Below are 25,888 nucleotides of genomic sequence, written 5' to 3'. Positions count from 1 at the left end.
GCTGAGGGCTCGCCTCTGGAGACCCCAGCCCCAGAGGGCTTTGTGGAGGACAGGCCTTGCCCTCAGGAAGGTCGTACCTGATGCTGAGCCTGTTGTGAGGATGCAACAGGAGCAAACCAAGTATTGCTGTGGATATTCCAACATTGATTCAGATGTTTGGGAAGAGGTGGCTGAGCACTCGGATAGGCTCAGCACTGTGTCAAGCCTGGGGCCAGTCCCTGCCCAGTCAGCTGGGGTCTGGTGGGGGACACCCAAGAATAAAAGAATAACCACAAAGTGTGCAAGGGACCAACAGCTTCTCCAGCTTCAGAGCATCGAGGGAGCATGCAGGAGGGATGCTCGGAGCTGGGAGGGTCTCACGGTGCTGCTTCAAGATTCATCCCATCCACAGCTGTTTACTGAGCATCTCCAGTACACAAGGCATGGCTCCGGGTGCTGGGGATACAAGGCAGATGTCATCCCTGCTCTCTGGGAGTTTAAATTCTAGTTGGAAGGGGGATATTAAATTGGTAAACAAATAAGAGATGATTTCCAGCAGTGGTAAAAACTTCGAAGAAAACAACAGGATCAGGAATGCCTAGCAGGGAGGGCAGGGGGTGTCAGGACTCATTAATGTGATCGGATGTGATTCTGAGCCAAACCAGAGCTACCAGCTAGAAAACTCATGTGTAAGCACAGGCACTGAGGAACCAGAGTGAAGACAGAGCCGCCACCACACAGCAAAAGAGTGTGGACCTCCAAGTTGCACTTAGCCTGAGACCCAGTTTCCCCATCTCTAAAATGGAGCAGGCCAGGCATGGTGGCTCACACCTGTAACCCCAGCACTTTGGAAGGCCAAGGTGGGCAGATCATGAAGTCAGGAGATCGAGACCATCCTGGCCAACATGGTGAAACCCCGTCTCTACTAAAAATACAAAAATTAGCTGGGCGTGGTGGCACGTGCCTGTAATCCCAGCTACTAGGGAGGCTGAGGCAGGAGAATCACTTGAACCTGGGAGGCGGAGGTTGCAGTGAGCCAACATTGCACTACTGCACTCCAGCCTGGCGACAGAGTGAGACTCGATCTCAAAAAAAAAAAAAAATTAAATGGAGCCACTGATAGCTACCTCACAAGGTTACTGAGAAAATTAGGGATAACACTACTAGCCACAGGGAAGTTTTGTTTTTGTTTTTGTTTTGTTTTGGTTTGGTTTGTTTTGAGACAGAGTCTCACTCTGTTGCCCAGGCTAGAGTGCAATGGCGAAATCTTGGCTAGCCGCAACCTCTGCCTCCCGGGTTCAAGCTACCCTCCTGCCTCAGCCTCCCAAGTAACTGAGATTACAGGTGCACGCCACCATGCCTGGCTAAATTTTTCATTTGTTTGTTTGTCTGTTTTGTGATGGAGTCTCACTCTGTTGCCTGGGCTGGAGTGCAGTGGCACAATCTTGGCTCACTGCAACCTCTGCCTCCTGGATTCAAGCAATTCTCCTGCCTCAGCCTCCCAAGTAACTGGGACTACAAGCACCCACCGGCACGCCTGGCTCATTTTTTGTATTTTTAGTAGAGACAGGGTTTCACCATGTTGGCCAGGCTGCTATCTAACACCTGAACTCAGGTGATCCGTCCACCTTGGCCTCCCAAAGTGCTGGTATTACAGGCACGAGCCACCATGCCCATCCAGGAAAGGTGTTAACAAATGGTTGCAATGTGTTATGAAGGAAGAAACTGGAGCTCGGGAAGGGCAGGACTGTGAAGCTGGAACACAGGCTGGCGTCAGCGGGGAAGAGTTTCGCTGGCCAGGCTGACGCTGAGACGATGGGACACTGCTGAAGGACATGAAAGCAGGAGAGGTAGGTGGTCAGATAGAGACTTGAGGAAGAACACCACCCAGGCCAGGTTGGGGATGGAGGTGGCCATGGCAGGCGTGACCAGGAGGAGTCGACCCAGGTGAGGATGCTGGGGACAGAGAGGAGGGGGGTGGCCTAAGGTGGGGCCCAGTGGCCCCTTCTTCCACCCTCAGCCAGTTCTTTTCCACCTGTGTGACCCTCGAATCCCAGACACCCAACACTCCCCCAGCCTTTCACAGACATTACTGTGTGTGTGTGTGTGTGTGAATGTATTTTTTCTTGTTATTATTTCTGGACATCTTATTTATTTATTTCGAGATGGAGTCTTGCTCTGTTGCCCAGGCTAGAGTACAGTGGCACCATCTCGGCTCACTGCCACCTCCGCCTCCGGGTTCAAGTGATTCTCCTGCCTCAGTCTCCCAAGTAGCTGGGATTACAGGCGCCTGTCACCATGCCTGGGTAATTTTTGTTTGTTTGTTTTGTTTTGAGATGGAGTCTCGCTCTGGTGCCAGGCTGGAGTGCAGAGGCACCTATCTCAGCTCACTGCAATCTCCGCCTCCCAGGTTCAAGTGATTCCCCTGCCTCAGCCTCCCAAGTATTTGGGACCGTAGGCTCGCACATCACGCCCAGCTAATTCTTTGTATTTTAGTAGAGACAGGGTTTCACCATGTTGGCCATGTTGTGATCCTCCTGCCTCGGCCTCCAAAAGTGCTGGGATTACAGGTGTGAGCCACCGCGCCTGGCGCCCAGCTCATTTTTGTAGAACAATTTTTGTATTTTTAGTAGAGACAGGATTTTGCCACGTTGGCCAGGCTGGTCTCAAACTCCTGACCTCAGGTGATCTGCCCACCTTGGCCTCCCAAAGTGCTGGGATTATGGGCGTGAGCCACTGTGCCTGGCCTTTATTATTATTATTATTTTTGATACAGAGTCTCACTCTGTCACCCAGGCTGGAGTGCAGGGGCACGATCTCGGCTCACTGCAACCTCTAGCTCCTGGGTTCTCCTCCCCCAGCCTCCCTGGTAGCTGGGACTACAGGTGCGTGCCACCATGCTCAGCTAATTTTTGTATTTTTAGTAGAGACGGGTTTTTACTGTGTTAGCCCTGATCCACCTGCCTCGGCCTCCTAAAGTGCTGGGATTACAGGCGTGAGTCGCCGTGCCCAGCCGTTTATTTTTATTTTTATTTTTTGTAGAGATGAGGTTTTTCTATGTTGCTCTGGCTGGTCTCAAACTCCTGAGCTCAAGTGATCCTCCTGCCTCGGCCTCCCAAAGTGCTGGAATTACAGGTATGAGCCACTGTACTCAGCCCGCATTTTTTTTTTTTTTTTTTTGAGACGGAGTCTCGCTCTGTTGCCCAGGCTGGAGTGCAGTGGCCGGATCTCAGCTCACTGCAAGCTCCGCCTCGCGGGTTCACGCCATTCTCCCGCCTCAGCCTCCCGAGTAGCTGGGACTACAGGCGCCCGCCACCTCACCCGGCTAGTTTTTTGTATTTTTTAGTAGAGACGGGGTTTCACCATGTTAGCCAGGATGGTCTCGATCTCCTGACCTCGTGATCCACCCGTCTTGGCCTCCCAAAGTGCTGGGATTACAGGCTTGAGCCACCGCGCCCGGCCAGCCGCATTTTTTTTTATTGTGGTAAAATATATATAACATAAAATTTACCATTTTAAGTATACATTTCAGTGGTATTAACTACATTTAGGTTATTTTGCAACAATCACCAGCATCCATCTCCAGAATTGTTTTCATGTTTCCAAACTGAAGCTGTGTCTCCATTAAACATTAGCTCCCATTCTCCCCGCCCCCTAGTGCCTGCAACCACCATGCTACTTTCTGTCTCGTCCAGCTAATTAAAAAAAAAAAAATTTTATAGGCCACATGCAGTGGCTCACACCTGTATTCCCAGCACTCTGGGAGGCCAAGGCAGGCGGTCACAAGGTCAGGAGTTCGAGACCAGCCTGGCCAACATGGCGAAAACCCCTCTCTACTAAAAATACAAAAATTAACCAGGCATGGTGGTGCATGCCTGTAATCCTGGCTACTCGGGAGGCTGAGGCAGAATTGCTTGAATCCGGGAGGCAGAGGTTGCAGTGAGCTGAGATCGCACTGCTGCACTTCAGCCTGGGCAACAGAGCAAGACTTTGTCTTGGGGGAAAAAAAAAAGAATACACCAGCATCATCTCTGGGTTTTTCTTCCAAGCTGCTAACACCTATTCTGCATGTTTTGAAACTGGTGCAGGGTTAGCAATGACAAATACTTCACAACTCTCATCTGCTAAATATGATTTTAAGACATAGGAGGCCTGGCACAGTGGCTCACACCTGTAATCCCAGCACTTTGGGAGGCCGACGCAGGCGGATCACAAGGCCAGGAGTTTGAGACCATCCTGGCTAACACGGTGAAACCCTGTCTCTACTAAAAATACAAAAAATTAGCCGGGTGTGGTGGCAGCCGCCTGTAGTCCCAGACACCCGGGAGGCTGAGGCAGGAGAATGGCGTGGACCCGGGAAGCGGAGCTTGCAGTGAGCCAAGATCGTGCCACTGCACTCCAGCCTGGGCGACAGAGAGAGACTCCACCTCAAAAACAAACAAAACAAACAAAGACATAGCAATGGTAACATGTGTCCTGCTTCTGAAATATTAAAATGGGGGGGGGAGAATATGTGCATCTTGGAATTGGTGAAATAAGGTATATCGGAAAAATGATGGCCAGTGTGGTGGCTCACGCCTGAAATCCCAGCACTTTGGGAGGACGAGGCAGGCGGATCACTTGAGGTCAGGAGTTTGAGACTAGCCTGGCCAACGTGATGAGACCCCATCTTTACTAAAAATACAAAAATTAGCTGGGCATGATGGCGGGAGCCTGTTATCCCAGCTACTCGGGAGGCTGAGGCAGGAGAATCACTTGAACCTGGAAGGTGGAGGTTGTAGTGAGCTGAGATTGCACCACTGCACTGCAGCCTGGGCACCAAGAGCAAACTCTCTCAAAAAAAAAAGGAAAAGAAAAGAAAAATGACAAGTACCAATGACCAAGCCCTGAGGACTCTGACAGAGGCTGAACAGAGGAAGAAGGTGAAAGGAAATGCCAGTGGGGAAGGACAGCCAGGAGGGAAAGGCGTCTCAAAGATCTGGAGAAGAGTTTGAAAAGCAGAGAGTGGCCAACGGTGTAATGGGGGTCGACAGGCCCATGAGGACAGAAAATAGATCTCTAAATCTGCTGAAAGGGAGGTCGTGGTGACAGGAGCTGTTTCAAGTGAACAGGTGGGAACAAAGTTCCCATTAAACTGGATGAAAGAGGGACCTAGAAACAACTAGAAACAAAGTAACAGAGATAGGGAATACTATTTGCTTTTAAAGGGTGAAAAGAGGTGATAGTTGAAGATTGACTTGGGCTGTTTTTTGTTTTTTGTTTTTTTTGAGACAGGGTTGGCTTTGTTGCCCAGGCTGGAGTCAGTGGCGCAATCATGGCTCACTCACCTTCGACCCTCCTGTGCTCAAGCAATCCTGTCACTTCAGCCTCTAGAGTAGCTGGGAACACAGGTGCACGCCACCACATCCGGGTAATTTTTTTTTTTTTTTTTTTTTTTTTTTTTGAGACGGAGTCTTGCTCTGTAGCCCGGGCTGGACTGCAGTGGCCGGATCTCAGCTCACTGCAAGCTCCGCCTCCCGGGTTTACGCCATTCTCCTGCCTCAGCCTCCGGAGTAGCTGGGACTACAGGCGCCCGCCACCTCGCCCGGCTAGTTTTTTGTATTTTTAGTAGAGACGGGGTTTCGCCGTGTTAGCCAGGATGGTCTCGATCTCCTGACCTCGTGATCCGCCCGTCTCGGCCTCCCAAAGTGCACATCCGGGTAATTTTTTAATTTTTAGTAGTGAGGAGGACTCGCTATGTTGCCCAGGCTGGTCTCGAACTCTTGAGCTCAAAGCAATCCTCCTGCCTCCGCCTCCCACAGTGCTGGGAGCCACCGTGACTGACCTCCTCCTGCTTTTTTTTTTTTTTTTTTTTGAGACAGAGTCTCGCTCTGTCATCCAGGCTGGAGTGCAATGGCATGATCTCAGTTCACTGCAACCTCCGCCTCCCAGGTTCAAGCGATTCTCCCCCTTCAGCCTCCCGAGTAGCTGGGATTACAGGTACCTGCCATCATGCCGGGCCAATTTTTGTATTTTTAGTAGAGATGGGGGTTTCACCACGTTGGCCAGGCTGGTCTCGAACTCCTGACCTCAGATGATCCACCCGCCTCGGCCTCCCAAAGTACTAGGATTACAGGCGTGAGCCACCGCGCCCGGCTCCTGCTCTTCTTTTTTTTTTTTTTTTTTTTTTTTTTTTTTGAGACCGTCGCCCAGGCTGGAGTGCGGTGGCGCAATATCGGCTCACTGCAAGCTCCGCCTCCCGGGTTCACGCCATTCTCCTGCCTCAGCCTCCCGAGTAGCTGGGACTACAGGCGCCCGCCACCACGCCCGGATAATTTTTTGTATTTTTAGTAGTGATGGGGTTTCACTGTGTTAGCCAGGATGGCCTCGATCTTCTGATCTCGTGATCCGCCCGCCTCGGCCTCCCGAAGTGCTGGGATTACAGGCGTGAACCACCGCGCCCTGCCCCGCCTCCTGCTCCTCTAAGTAGAAGAGGCGGGCCTCCAACCGAAGCTCTGGGGCGCACGCCAGTCTCCGGTTGCGCCTGCGCGTCGGGCTCCCGTTGGGTCCTACCCGGCCCCTGGGAACAGGCGTAAAGCTCTTTCTTCGGTGCTCGCTCTCGTGCGCGCGCCCGGACGGCGCTTGCGCAGAGGGCGAGGAACCTGGTACCCCGGTGCGGTCCCGGCGCCTGCGCGCTGCGGACTTTGGGGCCTCCCGGCCCGAGGGAGAGGAGCAGGGAAGATGGCGGCTGTGGTGGAGAATGTAGTGAAGCTGTGAGTGGTGGTTTCTTTCTCTCCTAGGGCGGCAGGTTTTGTAAAGGGCCTGGGAGTAGGGGGCGGTGGGGAAAGGGACTAGGCGGAGAGAGGGACATCCCCGGGAAGGCCATGTTGCGACTCCTGGTGGGGAGGGCAATAGGAGACTCCGGAGAAGACGTTGCGCTTCTTTGGAAACTTGTGGAGGCCCTGATGGGGGCACACTGGAGCCCCGACGGGCGGCCTCTCTGCTGGGCTGTGTGGCCTCAGCGTTCCTCGGGGCTGACGGTTTCCAGAGCATGGCGCCCTCCCTGCACGCGAGACTCACCGTCCCGGTCCTCTCCCGAGACGCCTCAGTCCGGAGGAGCGGGGCCGAGGCCCGGGCGGCCCCACGGCTAACCCGCCGCCCATCCCGCCCCGTCCCGTCCGCTGCAGCAACAGGCTCGGCGGCCCCTGTGGGGTGCACTGCGGGGCTGGCTGTTTCAGTTCCAAGCAGCCCCGTGATGTTTGGGAGGATCTTGGGTGGCAGGCACCTAAGACTACAAATATTCTTGGGAAGCATTTGTCGAGGAGCGGATCCAGAAGGGGAGTGGGCCTTGGCGCCTTCCAGTGGCAACCATCAAAAACCTGCAACTGTACCGAAGCCGTTCAGGACAGCTTAGTAGCCTAAAGGGGCATCTAAAGGGGCATCATTCTTCCTATTATGCGATACCGTTGTGCTGGTCAGATTTCAAGCAAAGTTAAAGTTAATAGCTGTTGGGGCCATGGACACTGGCCTATGAACTGCTTCCTGTGAGTTAAAGATGCTTTGGGACTGACTTGATTTATTCCTACAGGAGAATCAGAATGAGTTTTAGATTGGGTTAATGCCCGGTGGGCGAATAGAGCTTCTTTTAATGGGTATGTTGGGCTTGGTGCAAGGGTGGGAAAATTGAGTGGTGTCTAACTGTCCAGTCAGGGTTTTTGGATTTTGACTGGGTGACGAGGTAAAGGTTTGGTAAGTATTCTAAGGGACTCACAGCTTCTCATCTGTTTTTGTCGTGGCCTGAGCCCCTCTTTTCCTAGGGGCCTTTTTAAAGAGTAAGTTGCTTCTCCCTCCTGCCTGAAGCCTTTTATTTGAGAATGCTTTCCCACTTCCATTAAGCTAAGTGCCTTTCCTCCTCTTGTGGTTTTTTTTTTTTTTTTTAACTTGCTTTCTGCTCTATCCTGCTGTCTCTTTCAGCCACCCCTCCTCCCAACACTATTGTCTTTCTCTCTGATCTGCCCACTTCAGTTTCCCCAGCTCTCTCTTCAGGCTGACATTTTTCTCAATTTAGAAATGACACTGTTGATCTACCATTTATCCAGTTATCCTTCCTGACTCAGATGTTCTTTCTTTGTTTCCCTGCGTCTTTGTTGACTTCCCTCATCCCATTGTAAGGGGATGTTTTACACAAGTTTCTCCAAAAATAAAAAGAAAGATTCTCATTGTACTGGAGGAGTATCAGACTTGCCTAGGTTTTGAGAGTTAAACGTAGTGAGGCTCTTCGTGTTGGAAGATTTTCCTTGGGGAAATAGGGTTGCCAGTGCTTTCAAGTTGTGTCATAAGTGAGGGGTTGCCCGTTTAAACAGAGCATGACATCTTGTTTCTCTTTGAAAAACTGTAGAGATTGTGAGCATCACCGGCCACTAATTCCTGAATGCCAGTAATGAGAAACCAACTCTCTCCTCCTCATTTCTAGCTGCACAGGGCCTCAGATCACAATTAATACGTACTCCCGCAGAATTATCCCTTTAAGAAGGGGCTTCCATTCTTCCAGTTCATTTGGAGATCATTTTTTGTCACTTCTCTTGATTATAGTGTACGTAGTCTTCTGACAGCTGATGTTATACATTGAGTATGTTGTGGTCAGGACCACTGGCTCATCTTTTCTTTTTTTTTATTTTCTTAGAGTTTCGCTGTTGCCGGCCCGGGCTTGAATGCAGTGGCATGATCTTGGCTCACTGCAACCTCCACTTCCTGGGTTCCAGCAGTTCTCCTGCCTCAGCCTCCCGGGTAGCTGAGATTACAGGTGCCCACCACCACACCTGGCTAATTTTTGTATTTTTAGTAGAGATGGAGTTTCATCACGTTGGCCAGGCTGGTCTTGAACTCCTGACCTCAGGTCATCCACCCGCCTCGGCCTCCCAAAGTGCTAGGATTACAGGCGTGAGCCATCGCGCCCGGCCTTAAGAATTTTCTTATTTGTAAGTTTCTGTCCCTTCCAAATGTGATGTCAGAAATGAAAGTCTTGGCTGGGTGCAGTGGCTCACGTCTATAATCCCAGCACTTTGGGAGGCTGAGGCGGGCTGATCGCTTGAGGTTAGGAGTTCGAGACCATCCTGGCCCACATGGTGAAACCCCATCTCTACTAAAACTATAAAAATTAGCCAGGTGGGGTGGCACACACCTGTAGTCCCAGCTACTCGGGAGGCTGAGGCACAAAAATCGCCTGAACCCAGGAGGTGGAGGTTGCAGTGAGCTGATGTCACACCACTGCCCTCCGGCCTGAGTGACACTTTAAGACTCTGTCTTAAAAAAAAGAAAGAGACGACTGGGCGTGGTGGCTCACCCCTGTAATCCCAGCACTTTGGGAGGCCGAGACGGGCGGATCACAAGGTCAGGAGATTGAGACCATCCTGGCCAGCATGGCGAAACCCCACTCTACTAAAAATACAAAAATTAGCTGGGCGTGGTGGCATGTGCCTGTAATCTCAGCTACTCGGGGTACTGAGGGAGGGGAATCGCTTGAACCCAGGAGGTGGAGGTTGTAGTAAGCCGAGATTGCGCCACTGCACTCCAACCTGGGTGACAGAGCAAGACTCCATCTCAAAAAAAGAAAAAAATGAAGCTGGGCCGGTGGCTCACGCCTGTAATCCCAGAACTTTGGGAGGCCGAGGTGGGTGGATCATGAAGTCAGGAGTTTGAGACCAGCTTGGCCAACATGGTGAAACCCTGTCTCTACTAAGAATACAAAAATTAGCTGGGCATAGTGGCGCATGCCACTCGGGAGCCTGAGGCAAGAGAATCGTTGGAACCCAGGAGGCAGAAGCTGCAGTGAGCCGAGATTGCACCACTGCACTCCAGCCTGGGTGGCAAAGCAAGTCTCTTGTCTCAAAAAGATATATATGTATATATATATATAGAGAGAGAGAGAGAGAACAGTAATTAATGTTAACTTGACATTTCATGGTACTGGAGCCTTAAGTTTTTGTTGTTGTTGTTGTTTTGTTTTAAGAGACAGAGCCTCCCTCTGTCCCCCAGGCTGAAGTGCAGTGGTATAACCTTGGTTTACTGCACCCTCAACTTCCTAGGCTCAAATGATTCCCCTACCTCATCCACCCCAGGGACTACGTGGGACCACAGGCCTGCACCACCAAACCTAGCTGATGGTTTATTTATTTTTAACGTTTTGTAGAGATGGGATCTCACTATGTTGCCCAAGCTGGTCTCTAAGTCTTGGTCTCAAGAGATCCACCGGCCTTGGACTCCCAAAGTGATGGGATTATAAGCATGAGCCACTGTGCCCAGCCTCCCTTAAGTTCTTAAGAGCTCACTCTCATCCTGTCCTGTTCTCTCTTCATCAGATTCTCCCCTCACAAACACTTCCGTGTTTCATTCCCAGCCCTTGTACCCCCAAGACTGTTTGCTTTACCTTTTGAAATCCCATGTAGCTCACAAGAGCCCTGACAGAACATCTCTCATTCATTCCTCCCAATACTGTTTCCAGCCTCCTTGCTCTGACTTTGCCGCCCTCGCCAGCCTGGCCCTGCCTTCCATTTGACTTCCAGTGTCAGTATCAATTCCCATCAGCAGAAACAAAGGAGCTGCGGCACTCAGCCTTGTTTATCCAGTTTTATTCTGTGTGGTGAAGACGTGGCTGCCTCCTAAAGGCGAGCTCGCAGAGGCGAGGCTGCTTTCTCCATTCTGCTCTCCAACGTGAGATTCGTGCCTACCTCAGATTACAGTCATTACAGCTCATTGAATCATGCCAGGCCGTATTTGTGGCGTTGCCATCTCTGTGTGTGCTATATGTCTTTTTTACTTGCTGGGCACATGGTAAGTTATGCAGTGGTCTATTGTGGCTGCTCGCTGAAGGCCCCCATCACATTCCAGATCAGGATTTTTTGGTGTAGCCCGAGTTACGGACAGAAACCACAGAGACTTAATCTGTTTGCTGTTTCATCCCCAGGCTGTTTCTTGTAAAATCCTGATATGTCAAAGCTCATTTGGTCCAACCTCCTCAATCTATAGAAGAATAACCAAGGTCCACCCGGGTTGACTAAATGTCCATGTTCATGTGGTGACTTGCAGGCCAGCCAGGTCTTTTTACTCTCAAGTCGGGTCTGACTGTATCTCAGACATCTTCGTGAGGACTGGGGATACTATGAGAAAGAAATCCGTTCTGCCTTTGGTTTAAGATTGATTGGCACCAGGCACTGAGACACATACTTCTATTCCCGGATACTTGGGAGGCTAAGGCAGGAGGGTCGCTTGAGCCAGGAGTTTGTGTCTAGCTTGGGCAACATAGTGAGACCTTGTCTCTAAAAAAAAAAAAAAAAAAAAAATTGATTGAATATAAATATGAACTGATAGAGTTTGTTTAAAACTCCGTTACCAAAGTCCTGGTTAAACCCTGCAAGATGAGAACAAGATAGGTTCTACGTACATGCTTCTTAGAACCTGGCACTGTGCAGTTTTCCAGTTTTCCACTTAAAGGTTTACCCTTGATTCAGACTTCAAATTGAGTCTTTTGAGACCAAGGAGATTTTTTCCTATATAATTTTATTTTGTGAGAATAGAGAAGCACCCTAAGATGGGCCTTAGAGCAAACAAGTTTCTTATCAGTGATGGTGCTCAATAAAAACTTCAAGGAACTTCAGGTACTTGTAGATATCTTCCATAAATGTAAAATTAATTAGTTGATTAAAAACCTAGTTCAAAATTCAAAAGATATAAAAAGGCATATGGAAGGAAGTGGCCTAGTCACCCACTTTTTCTTCCTGCTGACCTGCAGTTTCTTTTCCATTTTGTTACATAAATGATAGCTTTCTTTGACACTTCTCAGCAGTGTACCTTGCTTTGCTTTTTGTCCCTAGTTAACTTGAAATGCTTTAATATCAGTATGTGAAGAGCTTCCTCCTTATGGCTAAATAGAATTTCATTGTATGGATTTACTAGTTTGCTGAATACATTTTAATAAGTCCCCTAGACCTTGAACTCTTTCCTTCTGGAGCAGACCCTGGGGCGAGGATGTGGGAGCATGTAGTTTATTTGGGAGGTGATTCTAGGAAGGAGGAAATAAGGAGGAACTTAGAGGGGACTATCGTTTGCTTCTCAGCGTCATAAGGGTTAAGATAAATAACATCTTAACTAGCACAGGGGTGGGCTTGTGAGACACATGGAGTGAACATTAGTTCCTTACCCTCTTTGGGGGTTAGACTTAAGTCTGATTAGACATATGATGAAATCATGTGTTCCTGATAGTAATTTATTCGTAAAGTAATTCCTAATGGTGGCCTAGAAAAGGGACTTGCTGTCCCGTGAGGCAGAAGTGGAGGCAAATAGAATGGAAGAGACAGCCTCCCAGTCCCTTGAGCCTTCTAGAGAAGCAGATGACAGGGGAGAGAAATAGCTCGGCACCCTATGCTCCCCACTCCAACACACACGCCTGGTTTCTATCTTCTCTGCAGCCTTGGGGAGCAGTACTACAAAGATGCCATGGAGCAGTGCCACAATTACAATGCTCGCCTCTGTGCTGAGCGCAGCGTGCGCCTGCCTTTCTTGGACTCACAGACCGGAGTAGCCCAGAGCAATTGTTACATCTGGATGGAAAAGCGACACCGGGGTCCAGGTGAGGGTCCAGACTTGGGAGAAGGGGACTCAGGAGCATAAGGAGGAAGAAGCCTCCTCATCTTAGGTGATGAGACAGTTGATCAGGTTTTCCCTACTGCCTTCCACCTATGGATGAATATGGTCTTCGTGTGGTTAGAAACGCAGGGAGGATGAAGCAGATAGGTTGATACCAGCATCTTTGTTTTCTACCCTGCTGAGGCCATTGTATGTCTGGAGAACTATGTATTAGCCAAGGCCCCTAAGCTTATATATCGATTTTTCTTTTCCACAGACTGTTCCATCTAACCCCCTAGGCCCTCACTGTCAGAATTCCTCCCTTGCTCTAGAACTCAAAAGGGGGACTACGTAATTAGAAAGTGTTTGGTATTATTTTCTAATACTGGGTTAGGGCCTGACTTCTATCTTTCTTCCTGCCGTAGGATTGGCCTCTGGACAGCTGTACTCCTACCCTGCCCGGCGCTGGCGGAAAAAGCGGCGAGCCCATCCCCCTGAGGATCCACGACTTTCATTCCCATCTATTAAGCCAGGTAAGGCACATACTTCCTGCGCAGAGGCGTGGCCTGCTGCATGGTGAGAGCCTGCTAATCACTACGATATACCAGGCCCAGTACTAGATCCCAAATATACTCAAATGAATATGATGTGATTCTTTCCTTTAAAGAGCTTAGTCTAGAAGGGGAGACAGGTAAACAGATAAGTTATGGTGCCAAGTGAACTAGGGGGTCTTAATTCCTGGGCATCCAGAGAACAAAAGACAGTGACAGACCTTTGGTAAGCCCTAGCATTATGTGGACTCAGAGCAGTCTGCTTTCAGCCATTCTGAGCTTTGCTTCATCCTGATCTTGCTTGCAGACACAGACCAAACCCTGAAGAAGGAGGGGCTGATCTCTCAGGATGGCAGTAGTTTAGAGGCTCTGTTGCGCACTGACCCCCTGGAGAAGCGAGGCGCCCCGGATCCCCGAGTTGATGATGACAGCCTGGGCGAGTTTCCTGTGACCAACAGTCGAGCGCGAAAGGTACAAGATTATCCCTGTGGCTAAGGGAGCTTTGATGGAAATCAGCCTCCTCTTCACTGGGGCCATGCAGTTTCTAGAACTGAAACAGAAGCTGGGGTCCAGGAAGCAGGCCCCTGCAGTTCTGTTCTTACTTCAATCCCTGGTTATTGTCAGGTACTGACTGGCTTCTCTTTTGCTTGCTTCTAAGTATAGACTCTCACTCATTCATCCACTTTTATCACAGAACGTTATTATTATACACATATATAATTTTCATTTAAAAAATTAAAAGAGGCCAGGTGCAGTGGCTCATGCCTATAATCCCAGCACTTTGGGAGGCCAAGGCAGGAGGATTGCTTGAGCCCAAGAGCTCGAGACCAGCCTGGGCAACAAAGTGAGACCCGATATCTACAAAAAGTAATAATAAAAAAAATTACCCGGGCATAGCGGCATGTGCCTGTTGTCCCAGCTACTAGGGAAGCTGAGGTGGGAGAATCGCTTGAGCCTGGGAGTTGGAGGCTTCAGTAAGCCGGGATCATGCCACTGCACTCTAGCCTGGGCAACAAAAAAAATTTAAAACCAGAAGGTACAAGAATAGTACAAAGAAATACCATATACTCTTTACCTAGATTTATCAGTTTCACATTTTGCCACATTTGCCTTATCTGTCTTTGCTAAACCGTTTGAGAGGAAGATTCATATATCAAAAACTTTTCAGCCGGGCGCGGTGGCTCACGCCTGTAATCCCAGCACTTTGGGAGGCCGAGGCGGGCGGATCACGGGGTCAGGAGATCGAGACCATCCTGGCTAACACGGTGAAACCCCATCTCTACTAAAAATACAAAAAACTAGCCGGGCGAGGTGGCGGCGCCTGCAGTCCCAGCTACTCAGGAGGCTGAGGCAGGAGGATGGCGGGAACCCGGGAGGCGGAGCTTGCAGTGAGCTGAGATCCGGCCACTGCACTCTAGCCTGGGCGACAGAGCAAGACTCCGTTTAAAAAAAAAAAAAAAACTTTTCAGTCTAGGCAACATAGCAGGACCTTGTCTCTACTAAAAATAAAAATAAAAAATTAGCTGGGCATGGTGGCACACGCCTGCAGTCCCAGCTACTCAGGAGGCTGAGGTGGGAGGGTTGCTTGAGCCCAGGAGATTGAGGCTGTAGCTCTGCTCATGCCACTGCACTCCAGCCTGAGTAACAGAGGGAGACCCTGTCTGGGGAGGGAGGGAAACAAACTTTTATCCCTAAATACTTTACTCTTTTATCACAAAAGTTTGTGTCACAAAGTTTTTTGGTCCCTGAGGTTGCACAGTGAAACACACTTGGTCTCTGCCAACAGAGAAGATAAGACTATATATAAAAATAAGAGCTATAAATATGCCAGCATTGGGCTAAGTGCTTTCTCATGCTCTTTCTCCTTTAGTCTGTACAACCTTATGGGGGAGGTCCTGTGTTCCCCATTTCACAGACAAGCTGAAACAAAGCGGTTTAAAAACTTCCCATGGGCTGGGCACGGTGGCTTACGCCTGTAATCCCTTTGGGAGGCCAAGGCAGGCGAATCATGAGGTCAGGAGATCAAGACCATCCTGGCTAACACGGTGAAACCCCGTCTCTACTAAAGATACAAAAAAATTAGCCAGGCGTGGTGGTGGGCACCTGTAGTCCCAGCTACTCAGGCGTGAACCCGGGAGGTAGTGCTTGCAGTGAGCTGAGATCGCACCACACTGCACTCCAGCCTGGGTGACAGAATGAGACTCTGTCTCAAAAAAAAAACTTCCCATGGCCGGCCACAGTGGCTCATGCCTGTAATCCCAGCACTTTGAGAGGCCGAAGTAGGTGGATCACCTGAGGTTGGGAATTCAAAACCAGCCTGACCAACATGGAGAAACCCCGTCTCTACTAAAAATATAGTATTAACCGGGCATGCTGGCGCATGCCTGTAATCCCAGCTACTTGGGAGGCTGAGGCAGGAGGATCACTTGAATGCAGGAGACGGAGGGTGCGGTAAGCCAGTATTGCACCATTGCACTTCAGCCTGGGCAACAAGAGTGAAACTCCGTCTCAAAAAAAAAACTTCCCACAAAGTCACACAAACAGGCAACAACATTTTCATTTAAACTAGGAGGCGAGTGTCAGGACAGAACCACCAATAATGTGCTCCCAGGGTGGCCAATCAGAGGCAGGAGAGGGCATGGCTGCTTGTGGCATTGGGGCAACCTTTTGGAAGCATGCTATTTGATTTGGCCCTGTGGCATGGTAGGGAAAGCATTTCAGGCTAAGGAAATAATGTGAAGCACAGGGGAAAGAAATCCCAAAGTATGGAAGGGAGCAGGAGCAGGATTGTAGGGTGCTTGAAGGGCATTGGTGAGAAATGAGGCTCATTCACCTGTGGGTGGGACCAGGTCACAGAGGAGGTTCTGGGTGGCCTTGGCCAATCTCATCATAGGGGAGCTTTTGGATGCACATATTTCTACCCATGCTAACCCTGCTGTCCACTCAGCGGATCCTAGAACCAGATGACTTCCTGGATGACCTCGATGATGAAGACTATGAAGAAGATACTCCCAAGCGTCGGGGAAAGGGGAAATCCAAGGTGAGGGGCCAGCGTGCTACCTGCATCTTGGGACAGGGTGGCCTAGGGAATTCCTTGTTTTATTTCAAGTGAGATTAGCAGCCACTTCCCAAAGAGTCTAACTCCTCAGGCCCAGCTACTGCAATAAGGGTGTCTCTTTGCTCTTCTTGGCAGGGTAAGGGTGTGGGCAGTGCCCGTAAGAAGCTGGATGCTTCCATCCTGGAGGACCGGGATAAACCGTATGCCTGTGACAGTGAGTGCCTCACAAGTGGGTGGGTAGACCTTGCCTTGGACCCAGCTCCTGCTCAGGCTATGAGAGGAGGGAGGGTTATGTTTTTGCCCAGAGTATTAAAACAAACCTGGGTTCTTGTCCTGCCTGCTGACTGCTTCCCTATGAGACCCCTGGGAGGCCTGGGGCCCTGCTATATGACGGGTGGGACCTGCATGCTCTGGGAAAGATTTCTGCCATCCTCTGGGGTGGGGTTGCTTGTGGGGGCCACAGCAGGCAGGGTTGGCCTCTCAACAGACGGCCTGCAGGTCTCCTGGCCTCAGTTAAGCCAGGGCCCCAGGGGTCTGACACTGAGTTTTTCAACGTCTGTTCTCTTTTTCTTTCTCTCTGCCTTGCCCCGCTTCTGTCCCTCCACCCTGGGAGCACCATCGCCGCTGGGGTTTCTCTCTCGTTTGCTCCGCTTTCCTGCTGATGCTGCTCCTGTCTCAAGTGTGTCAAGGCCTTCTTCTCATGACTTTTCTTTCTGTCTTTCAGATAGTTTCAAACAAAAGCATACCTCGAAAGCGCCCCAGAGAGGTAGCTCTCTCAACTTTTCAGACTTGTGGTTTTCCTGTCCCTTTTTCCCTCTTCCCTTGTTCCTCCTGCCTTTCTCATTTCCTGGGATGCTAGCTTTAAAATCTCTGGAATGGCATGGGGGTAGGAGCAGTGGAACTTCTGCTGTGCTCTACTCCTCAAAGTCCTGGAGGCTGCCTTTACCACTGCTTGTCTCCCACAAACCTACTTCTAGAGCTGCTCAGCCCGGTGCATGGGGTGGCTTCAGAAGCATTATCAGGAGCCCATTACAATCAGACCCTTCCGCTCCCTTCCCAGATCAGGCACCTGGTGGTCAGCTCATGTTCCCCACTGCCCCACTACCTCCTGCCATCCTCTCTCCCCATTCCTTTCCTGCTGGCCCCCTTGCCCTTCTTGGTATTACCTGTCAATATGACAAAATGCTTCGTGGGGATCTGCTTTCCTTGCTGATTGGCAGGCCTGGACAGGGCAATTATGTGGGAGTGTGTTTGAATTTCTCTGGGGACAACTGCCCAGCTGGCTTCATTGATAGGATATCCCCAAGAAACCCACCCCTGCTCGTTTCCCCACACTCAGAGGAGATGGCTCCATGGTCTGTGTGGGGTGGCATGAGCCTCCCACATTTACTGAGGGGTAAAAACGTTTGGAGTTTTATCCGCTTTTCCCCCTTCCTGCCACACCAAAGACTTATAGGAATATCCTTCCCTTTCCTGACCTGGAGCGTCCCAGACTGTTACTATATCCCAGAGCAACTAACTGGTGATGGGCCGAGGGCTAAGCCTCCAGAAGTCAACATGGAAGAGCAGTGGTGGCCATGGGGTTGGAGTTTAGGAGGTAAAAGCGTCCCAGAGGCTAGAGAGCCCCAGGGCTTGATGCTTGTGGCTGAGGGAAAGGGGCCATCACTCAAGGCCTGTCCCAGAGTAGAGCTGCTAGGGGAAGGGATGGTTGCCCTCTGCCTCAGGTGGCGCCCCCACAGTTTGCAGGGGTGGGGACATGGCACTCTTGTATCCTAACACCTTTCTCTGCAATCTTCTCCCCACTCAGTTTGTGGAAAACGTTACAAGAACCGACCAGGCCTCAGTTACCACTATGCCCACTCCCACTTGGCTGAGGAGGAGGGCGAGGACAAGGAAGACTCCCAGCCACCCACTCCTGTTTCCCAGAGGTCTGAGGAGCAGAAATGTAAGCTGAGGTGTCAGAAGTGGTGGGCAAGCAGAAGTTAGCCTGGTTATGAAAACCACTCCTTGCATGGGTGTTGAGTGGCTCAGGGACCCCATGGGCGTCATCAAAACTCTTTCTCTCTGCAGCCAAAAAGGGTCCTGATGGATTGGCCTTGCCCAACAACTACTGTGACTTCTGCCTGGGGGACTCAAAGATTAACAAGAAGACGGGACAACCCGAGGAGCTGGTGTCCTGTTCTGACTGTGGCCGCTCAGGTACTGCTTCCCGTGAAGGCTGCTGCTGTGCCCAGTCCCCAAGGGGCTCTTGGCTTGCTGGCCTCTAGTGCTGTCATAACCAGCCCACCTTGCTTTACCTAACCAAGAGAAGATGTAGCCACAGGCAGGAGCTCCTCTCTTCCCCCTGCATTTCCAACTGTCTGTCTCACTCACTTCCCCCACTACAGGGCATCCATCTTGCCTCCAGTTTACCCCCGTGATGATGGCGGCAGTGAAGACATACCGCTGGCAGTGCATCGAGTGCAAATGTTGTAACATCTGCGGCACCTCTGAGAATGATGTGTGTATCCCCGCCCCCTCCTCAGCATGGCTCCTTCTGGGCTTTTACTGCTGTTTGCACAGTTCCCTCTAAAGTGAGCTTTCTTTTTTTAAAAAGGGAGCAAGATCCCTCCTACATGCCACATGCCCCTCCCTAGCATCTCAGTCAGAACTCTGATTTGTTGCCAGATATATATTGAGTGCTGATTTTATGTCAGACACTGTTCTAGGCACTAAAGATACTAAAGACAAACAAGGTCCCTCCCTCATGAGATTTATATTCTTACAGGAACAACAATAAGCAAGGATGTGAGATTTGTATAATGTGCCATGAAAAAAATGAAACCAGTAATGTGGCAGAGAATAATTGCATAAGTGATTTATTTTGATGGTGAGGTATGGCTCTTCTGGGAGGGGGATGCTGGTGTTGAAATTTTGGTGATACCAAGGAGCCAGTCAAGAAGATTTGGAGGTAGAGCAGTCCCAGGAAAGGAGCAGCCAGCGCCAAGGCCTTATAGTGGACAAGCCAAATGATAGGGCATGGGAGAGGATGGCGGGAGATGAGATGAGAGAGGCAAGCACTGCCAGATCTGTGGGGCCTTGGATTTTATTCTAGGTACAATAGGACACTGTCAAAGGGTTTTAATCAGGGAAGTGACATGGTTATGTATGTATGTATGTATGTATGTATGTATGTATGTATGTATTTATTTATTTTTTTGAGAGGGAGTCTTGCTGTGTCGCCCAGGCTGGAGTACAGTGTCACGATCTCAGCTCACTGCAACCTCTGCCTCCCAAGGAGCTGGGATTACAGACACGTGCCACCACATCTGACTAATTTTGTATTTTTAGTAGAGGGATGGGGTTTCTTCATGTTGGCCAGGCTGGTACCAAACTCCTGACGTCCGGTGATCCGCCTGCCTCAGCCTCCCAAAGTGCTGGGATTATAGGTGTGAACCACCGCGCCCGGCTGTTTATTTATTCTTTATGTATTTATTTATTTATTTTGAGACAGAGTCTCTCTGTCACCCAGGCTGGAGTGCAGCGATGCAATCTTAGCTCACTACCACCTCTCCCTTTAGGCTCAAACAATCCAATCCTCCCACCTCAGCCTCCCAGGTAGCTGGGACCACAGATGCACACCACTATGCCTGGCTTCTTTTTTTATATTTTTGATAGAGACAGGGTCTTGCCATATTGCTGAGCTGGTCTCAAACTCCTGAGCTCAAGCAATCCTCCCACCTTGGCCTCTCAAAGTGCTGGGATTACAGGCGTGAACCCACTGTGTCTGGCATTGTCTTGTATTTTATTTTATATTTATTTATTTATTTCAAGATGGAGTTTTACTCTTGTCACCCAGGTTGGAATGCAGTGACACAATCTCGGCTCACTGCAACCTCTGCCTCTAGGTTCAAGCAATTCTCCTGTCTCAGCTCTCAAGTAGCTGGGATTACAGGTGCCCGCCACCACACCTGGCTAATTTTTAGTAGAGATCAGGTTTCACCATGTTGGCCAAGCTCGTCTCTAACTCCTGACCTCAGGTGATCCACCTGCCTCAGCCTCCCAAAATGGTGGTATTACAGGCATGAGCCACCGCACTTGGCCCTTGTCTTATATTTTTAAAAGAAGACTTTGGCTGCTGTGTGGAGGGTAGACTGTAGGGACAAGGATGGAGGCTTATGCATATAATCCTAACACTTGAGAGGCTGAGGCGGGAGGATCACTTGAGTCTACGAATTCAGGACCAGCCTGAGCAACATAGGGAGACCCTGTCTCCACAAAAAAAAATTAAAACTTAGTCAGGTGTGGTGGCATACATGTTAACCCCAGCTGCTTGGCAGGCTGAGGTGGGAGGATCGCTTGAACCCTGGAGTTTGAGGCTGCAGTGAGCCACAATCACACCACCGCACTCCAGCCTGGGCAACAAAGCGAGACCTTGTCTCAAAAAGAAATAGTCACTGGGTACGGCGTCTCACACCTGTAATCCAAGCACTTGGGGAGGCTGAGGTGGGAGGATTGCTTGAGCCTGGGAATTGAGGACCAGCCTGGGCAACATAAGGAGACCTTGTCTCTCCAGAAGAATTCAAAAATTAGCTGGTGTGGTTGTGTGTGCCTGTAGTCCCAGCTACTTGAGGCTGAGGTAGGATCACTTGGGCCCAGGACGTCAAGGCTGCAGTGAGCTGTGATTGCACCACTGCACTCCAGCCTGAGTGACAGCAATACCCCGTCTCAAAAAAATATACCTATAGAGCTTGGGCTTTAGGAAAAAAAAAAAAACTGGAGGCGATTTGATCGATTAGGAGCTCTGAAAGGACTCAAATGAGAGATGACAGTGACTGGATCTGCGGTAGAGAGGGACAGCGTGGTTCCTACATAAGATTCCTGCATCTGTTGTTACCTGCTACCTACCCCTCTTGGAAACTGCCCTGTCACAGAAGCCCTCCCACTTCCTGTAGTGGCCTGAGGCACATCAGTCATTCAATCCCCATCCTCTTCCCTCTTGCCTACTTCAGGACCAGCTGCTCTTCTGTGATGACTGCGATCGTGGCTACCACATGTACTGTCTCACCCCGTCCATGTCTGAGCCCCCTGAAGGTAAGTTGCCCAGATCTTTTACTCAGAACAATTATTTTATTAGTTACTTGGAAAATAGTGAGTTCTATGTTCTTTATGTTATCATCCCCTTGCCTTGGCTCAGTTTAGAATGCCTTCCTAACATTTCAACTTAAAGAGTTTAGTGTTTGCACATTATCAGCTACATTTACAACAGAAAATTCACAGCCCAGAAGAAAGCAGATGCTGAGCCGAGATCAGTCACCCAGGAGGAATGATTTATTTTCTTCCAACCAGTCGCGGAAACTCAAGTGGTAGATTATCTGATGTGAAGCTTCTACAGTCACCTCTTGAAATTTGATAGATTTGAGCATTTATTTCCTATCCCTTCCCCTTCTGAATTGGGAGGGGACTTGACTTTGGAGCCTGAATGGGTCAGTCTGCTTCTCCCATAACTTACAGTAATAATGGTCCAAGTTTATGGAAGCTATTCGCTGAAACCAGTGGTGGCACCAAGAATTGGTTGCATCTCCACAAGTCCCCTTCCAGCTGAATTTTCTGTACAGAAATTCAGGAGCTTACTCAGAACACAAATGCCCAGGAGCTGTTACTGTGCACAAAGGATGTGGGCCAGCATTACAGTCAAGAGAAAGTGTTTCATTATGTGATGTAAGCTGACTTGTAACATATTGGTCAAACTGCTGTCACCCCTCTAGAGAATGAGGCCACTGACAAAGTCTAAGAGTCCTTTAACAGCTGCAGGGGAGTACTCAGCTTCTGTCGGGCCCAGTTTATGAATCTGCTTTGGGGAGAAGTCGCGTGTTTATGTTTTGTTTTTAACCATCAAACAGACTATCTATATTACAAAATGGCTTTCCTATTAAAGTTCTGTGGGACATTGAGGGGGTGGAGAGCTGTGGGACATTGAGCGGGTGGAGAGCTGTGGGACATTGAGGTGGTGGAGAGCTGTGGGACATTGAGGGGGTGGAGAGCTGTGGGACATTGAGGGGGTGGAGAGCTGCAGGACATTGAGGGGGTGGAGAGCTGCGGGCCCGAGCGTCCTCACTGGAGTGTTAAGGCAGCTGAGGGGCAACCCCTGGAAGTATCAGATGTTCTAGGTTCTAAGGGTCAACAAGCTACAAGCTACAACCTATGGGCCACATCCAGCCACAGCCAGCTTAAACAGCTTGCAAGCTATTTTCTTTTCTTTTCTTTCCTTTTCTTTTCTTTTTAATTTTTATTTTTTGAGACAGTGTCTTGCTCTGTTGCCCATGTTGGAGTGGAGTGGCATGATCTCAGCTCACTGCAACCTCCGCTCCCCTGGGCTCAGGTAATCTGGTAATCCTCCCACCTCAGCCTTCTGAGTAGCTGGGACTGCAGGCATGCCACCACACCCGGCTAATTTTTGTATTTTTAGTAGAGACAGTGTTTTGCCATGGTGCCCAGGCTGGTCTCGAACTCCCGGGCTCAAGTGATCTGCCCGCCTCAGCCTCCGAAAGTGCTGGGATTACAGGTGTGAACCACTGCACCTAGCCTGAAAAAAAAAATCCCCTTGGCCAGGCGCACTGGCTCAAGCCTGTAATCCCAGCACTTTGGGAGGCCGAGACGGGCGGATCACAAGGTCAGGAGATCGAGACCATCCTGGCTAACACGGTGAAACCCCGTCTCTACCAAAAAAATACAAAAAACTAGCCAGGCGAGGTTGCGGGCGCCTGTAGTCCCAGCTACTCGGGAGGCTGAGGCAGGAGAATGGCGTAAACCCGGGAGGCGGAGCTTGCAGTGAGCTGAGATCCGGCCACTGCATTCCAGCCCAGGCGACAGAGCAAGACTCTGTCTCAAAAAAAAAAAAAAAATTAAAAACTGGCTGGGTGCTGTGGCTCACCTCTGTAATCCCAGCACTTTGGGATCTATTGAGCCCAGGAGTTCAAGACCAGCCTGGGCAGGATGGCAAAACCCTGTCTTTACTAAAAATACAGAAATTAGCTGGGCGTGGTGCTGTGCACTTGTAATCTACTAGAGAGGCTGAGGCAGGATAATTGCTTGAACCTGGGAGGCAGAGGTTGAAGTAAGCTGAGATCACCCTACTGCACTCCAGCCTGAGCAACAGAGCGGAAACTCTTGTTTTGACAAAAAATAATAAAGGGAGTTTAAAAAAAAAAAAAAAGATGTGCATGAGACTGTATGTGGCTCACAAACCCTAAAATATGTAACACTCTGGCTCTTTACAGAAAAGTTTGCCAACCTTATTGACTTTTGGGTTAGAAAGGACTTACATTTTTGAGTCACATGTTTCTGAAGAGCGGATAAAAGCTGTGGATCCTTTCCCCTAGAATAATGTCCAAATGCACATATGTATAATTTTGCTTATCATTTCAAGGCATTAAGGACTAATTTTATTCAAAAAAATTAGAAGAATTCAGCCATAGTAAATATTAATAAACAATGAATGAACCAATTGTTTTTCTTAAGGGACAATTATTTTGTGTTTTTTGGTGAAACTACACAAGTCTTAAAACTGAGGTAGCGGCTGGGCGCGGTGGCTCAAGCCTGTAATCCCAGCACTTTGGGAGGCCAAGACGGGTGGATCACGAGGTCAGGAGATTGAGACCATCCTGGCTAACACGGTGAAACCCCATCTCTACTAAAAAATACAAAAAAAACTAGCCGGGCGAGGTGGCGGACGCCTGTAGTCCCAGCTACTCAGGAGGCTGAGGCAGGAGAATGGCGTGAACCCGGGAGGCAGAGCTTGAAGTGAGCTGAGATCCGGGCACTGCACTCCGGCCTGGGTGACAGAGCGAGACTCCGTCTCAAAAAAAAAAAAAAACAAAAAAAAACAAAAAACACTGAGGTAGCTTGACAAACTTCTGTCTTCCCAGGCCTTCTTCATACTCCCAGAACTTCTGATTTAACAGGGCCAAGAGGGCCTGGGCACTGGTATTCTGAAGTCCTCTAGATGATGATTTCTTTCATCTCCATTGAGGATGATATTTCACAATATTTGAAGACTTAGAGGTTTATCCCAGCTCAGGAAACCATGGAACTTTCCTGCCGCAGAGCATCCCTCATCCTACCTGTAGCTGATCCTGCTGTAGAGATGGGGTATCAAGAGCAGAGCAATTGCAAGCAGATGGGGATTGTGTGGGACCCATCCTGACCCCATTTTGCTTCTCTGCAGGAAGTTGGAGCTGCCATCTATGTCTGGACCTGTTGAAGGAGAAAGCTTCCATCTACCAGAACCAGAACTCCTCTTGATGTGGCCACCCCCCTGCTCCCCGACATATCTAAGGCTGTTTCTCTCCTCCACTTCATATTTCATACCCATCTTTCCCTTCTTCCTCCTCTCCTTCACAAGTCCAGAGAACCTTGGGGTGGTTGTGCCAGCCTGCCTTTGGCAGCTGCAAGCTGAGGTGGCAGCTCTGACCACCTCTGGCCCCAGGCCCTCAGGGAGAAAGGAGCAACACACTGCCCCTAGGCGTATGTGTGGCCCAGTTTCTCTGTGCTCTCCATTAAGTGCATTCACTCTGCTTGCCTTGGGCCCAGGCCCTGGTGATCACAGGGTTCAAACAGTGTCCTCCTAGAAAGAGTGGGAGAGCAGCTCACTTCTCTCTGTTCTTCCTCCACTCTGGTCTCCAGAGTTTTCCCATCCCCCAGAGGCAAGCCAGGCCAGGGAGCTGGGAGCAAGCAAGCCGAGGCCACGTCCACAAGGAGCTTTCCATGCCCCTGTGCCACGTAGCCTCACCTCTTTCCTGCAGAGTGGCTCTCTGCGGCCCTCTGTTCCTGCTACAGAGGGTTCTTTGCTGGAGTCAGGATGTTCTCAGTCACCCTCCTGGCTCTGCCCTGTCCCACTCCACCCTACCCCAGGGGGAACAGCAGCTTCACCTTGTTACTCCCAGTGCTCTCTTGGCTCACTCTTATGGGCGGTCTCCAGTGACTGAAGCATTCCCTACCCTTGGAATTTCTCATCTTCTGTCTCCCTTCTTATTCCTTTTGGTTTTGTGGGGAGAGGGGAAGGATCAGGGGGCCAGGCCAGCAGCTCGGGGGCTACAGGGAGATGGATAATGTGCCTGTTTTTTAACACGACAAAAAAGCCTACCTCCAAAATCCCCTTTTTGTTCTTCCTGGACCTGGGCATTCAGCCTCCTGCTCTTAACTGAATTGGGAGCCTCTGCCACCTGCCCCGTGTATGCTGACTCTCAGCTCATGGGGAAGCCACATAGACATCCCTTTCTTCCCTTGCACGCTCGCTAGCAGCTGGTAAGGTCTTCACACCCTGATTCCTCAAGTTTTCTGCTTAGTGGCACTGACATTAAGTAGTGGGGGGACAGTCCATGCCAGGACACCCTGGAGTAGCCTTCCCCGTTGGCCGCGGGCAGGCCCTAACTCACTGTCGCTTTGGAGTTGAGGTGTCTTTTTTTTCTTTCTTTAGTTCCTGTATTCTAAACATTAGTAAAAATAAATGTTTTTACACAGAGCCCTCTGCTGGATGGTTTATCTCCTGCCTCTCTCCATTAAGAAGGCCATTTCATGTTAAGATTTCCATGATGGTGTTTTTTTTTAAAAAAAAAAGTTTTGAAATACAGCTTTTTTCCCCCCAAATTAAAATTTTTTTGTGGAACCCCAATATGTAAAGCAAATATAAAATTGGTTATTTTGTTAGTCTTAATTTATT

At 49.7% G+C, this 25,888-nt stretch overlaps 1 protein-coding gene across 5 annotated transcripts; it reads left to right on the top strand.

The window, feature by feature from the left end:
• The first annotated feature begins 1,095 nt into the window (after positions 1-1,095).
• Positions 1,096-25,690, top strand: DPF2 (double PHD fingers 2). 5 transcript variants are annotated; one of them, XM_073014756.1, is made up of 12 exons: positions 1,096-1,926; positions 12,423-12,583; positions 13,005-13,112; positions 13,438-13,601; positions 16,078-16,170; positions 16,324-16,402; positions 16,913-16,954; positions 17,996-18,133; positions 18,259-18,387; positions 18,576-18,688; positions 21,180-21,261; positions 24,395-25,690. In XM_073014756.1, exons 1-12 carry the CDS (start codon positions 1,883-1,885, stop codon positions 24,469-24,471), a joined length of 1,230 nt encoding a protein of 409 aa, XP_072870857.1. In that variant the 5' UTR covers positions 1,096-1,882; the 3' UTR covers positions 24,472-25,690. The 5 variants fall into 5 exon arrangements, with proteins under 5 accessions (XP_072870857.1, XP_072870861.1, XP_072870859.1 ...); XM_073014758.1 differs by lacking the exon at positions 1,096-1,926 and adding an exon at positions 2,263-2,285; XM_007987696.3 differs by lacking the exon at positions 1,096-1,926 and adding an exon at positions 6,402-6,731.
• The last annotated feature ends 198 nt before the right edge of the window (positions 25,691-25,888 follow it).

The sequence above is a fragment of the Chlorocebus sabaeus genome, chromosome 1 (genome assembly GCF_047675955.1).
Source record: "Chlorocebus sabaeus isolate Y175 chromosome 1, mChlSab1.0.hap1, whole genome shotgun sequence".
NCBI classification, from domain to species: Eukaryota; Metazoa; Chordata; class Mammalia; order Primates; family Cercopithecidae; genus Chlorocebus; species Chlorocebus sabaeus.
This window is presented reverse-complemented; position numbering and strand designations above follow the sequence as displayed.

Excerpts from the sequence above, each read along its gene's own strand:
- DPF2 (XM_073014756.1), top strand. The coding sequence starts at position 1,883 with ATGGAGGTGGCCATGGCAGGCGTGACCAGGAGGAGTCGACCCAG. Across the intron at positions 12,584-13,004 it reads AAAGCGACACCGGGGTCCAG|GATTGGCCTCTGGACAGCTG; the intron begins GTGAGGGTCCAG and ends TTCCTGCCGTAG. Across the intron at positions 13,602-16,077 it reads CCAACAGTCGAGCGCGAAAG|CGGATCCTAGAACCAGATGA; the intron begins GTACAAGATTAT and ends CTGTCCACTCAG.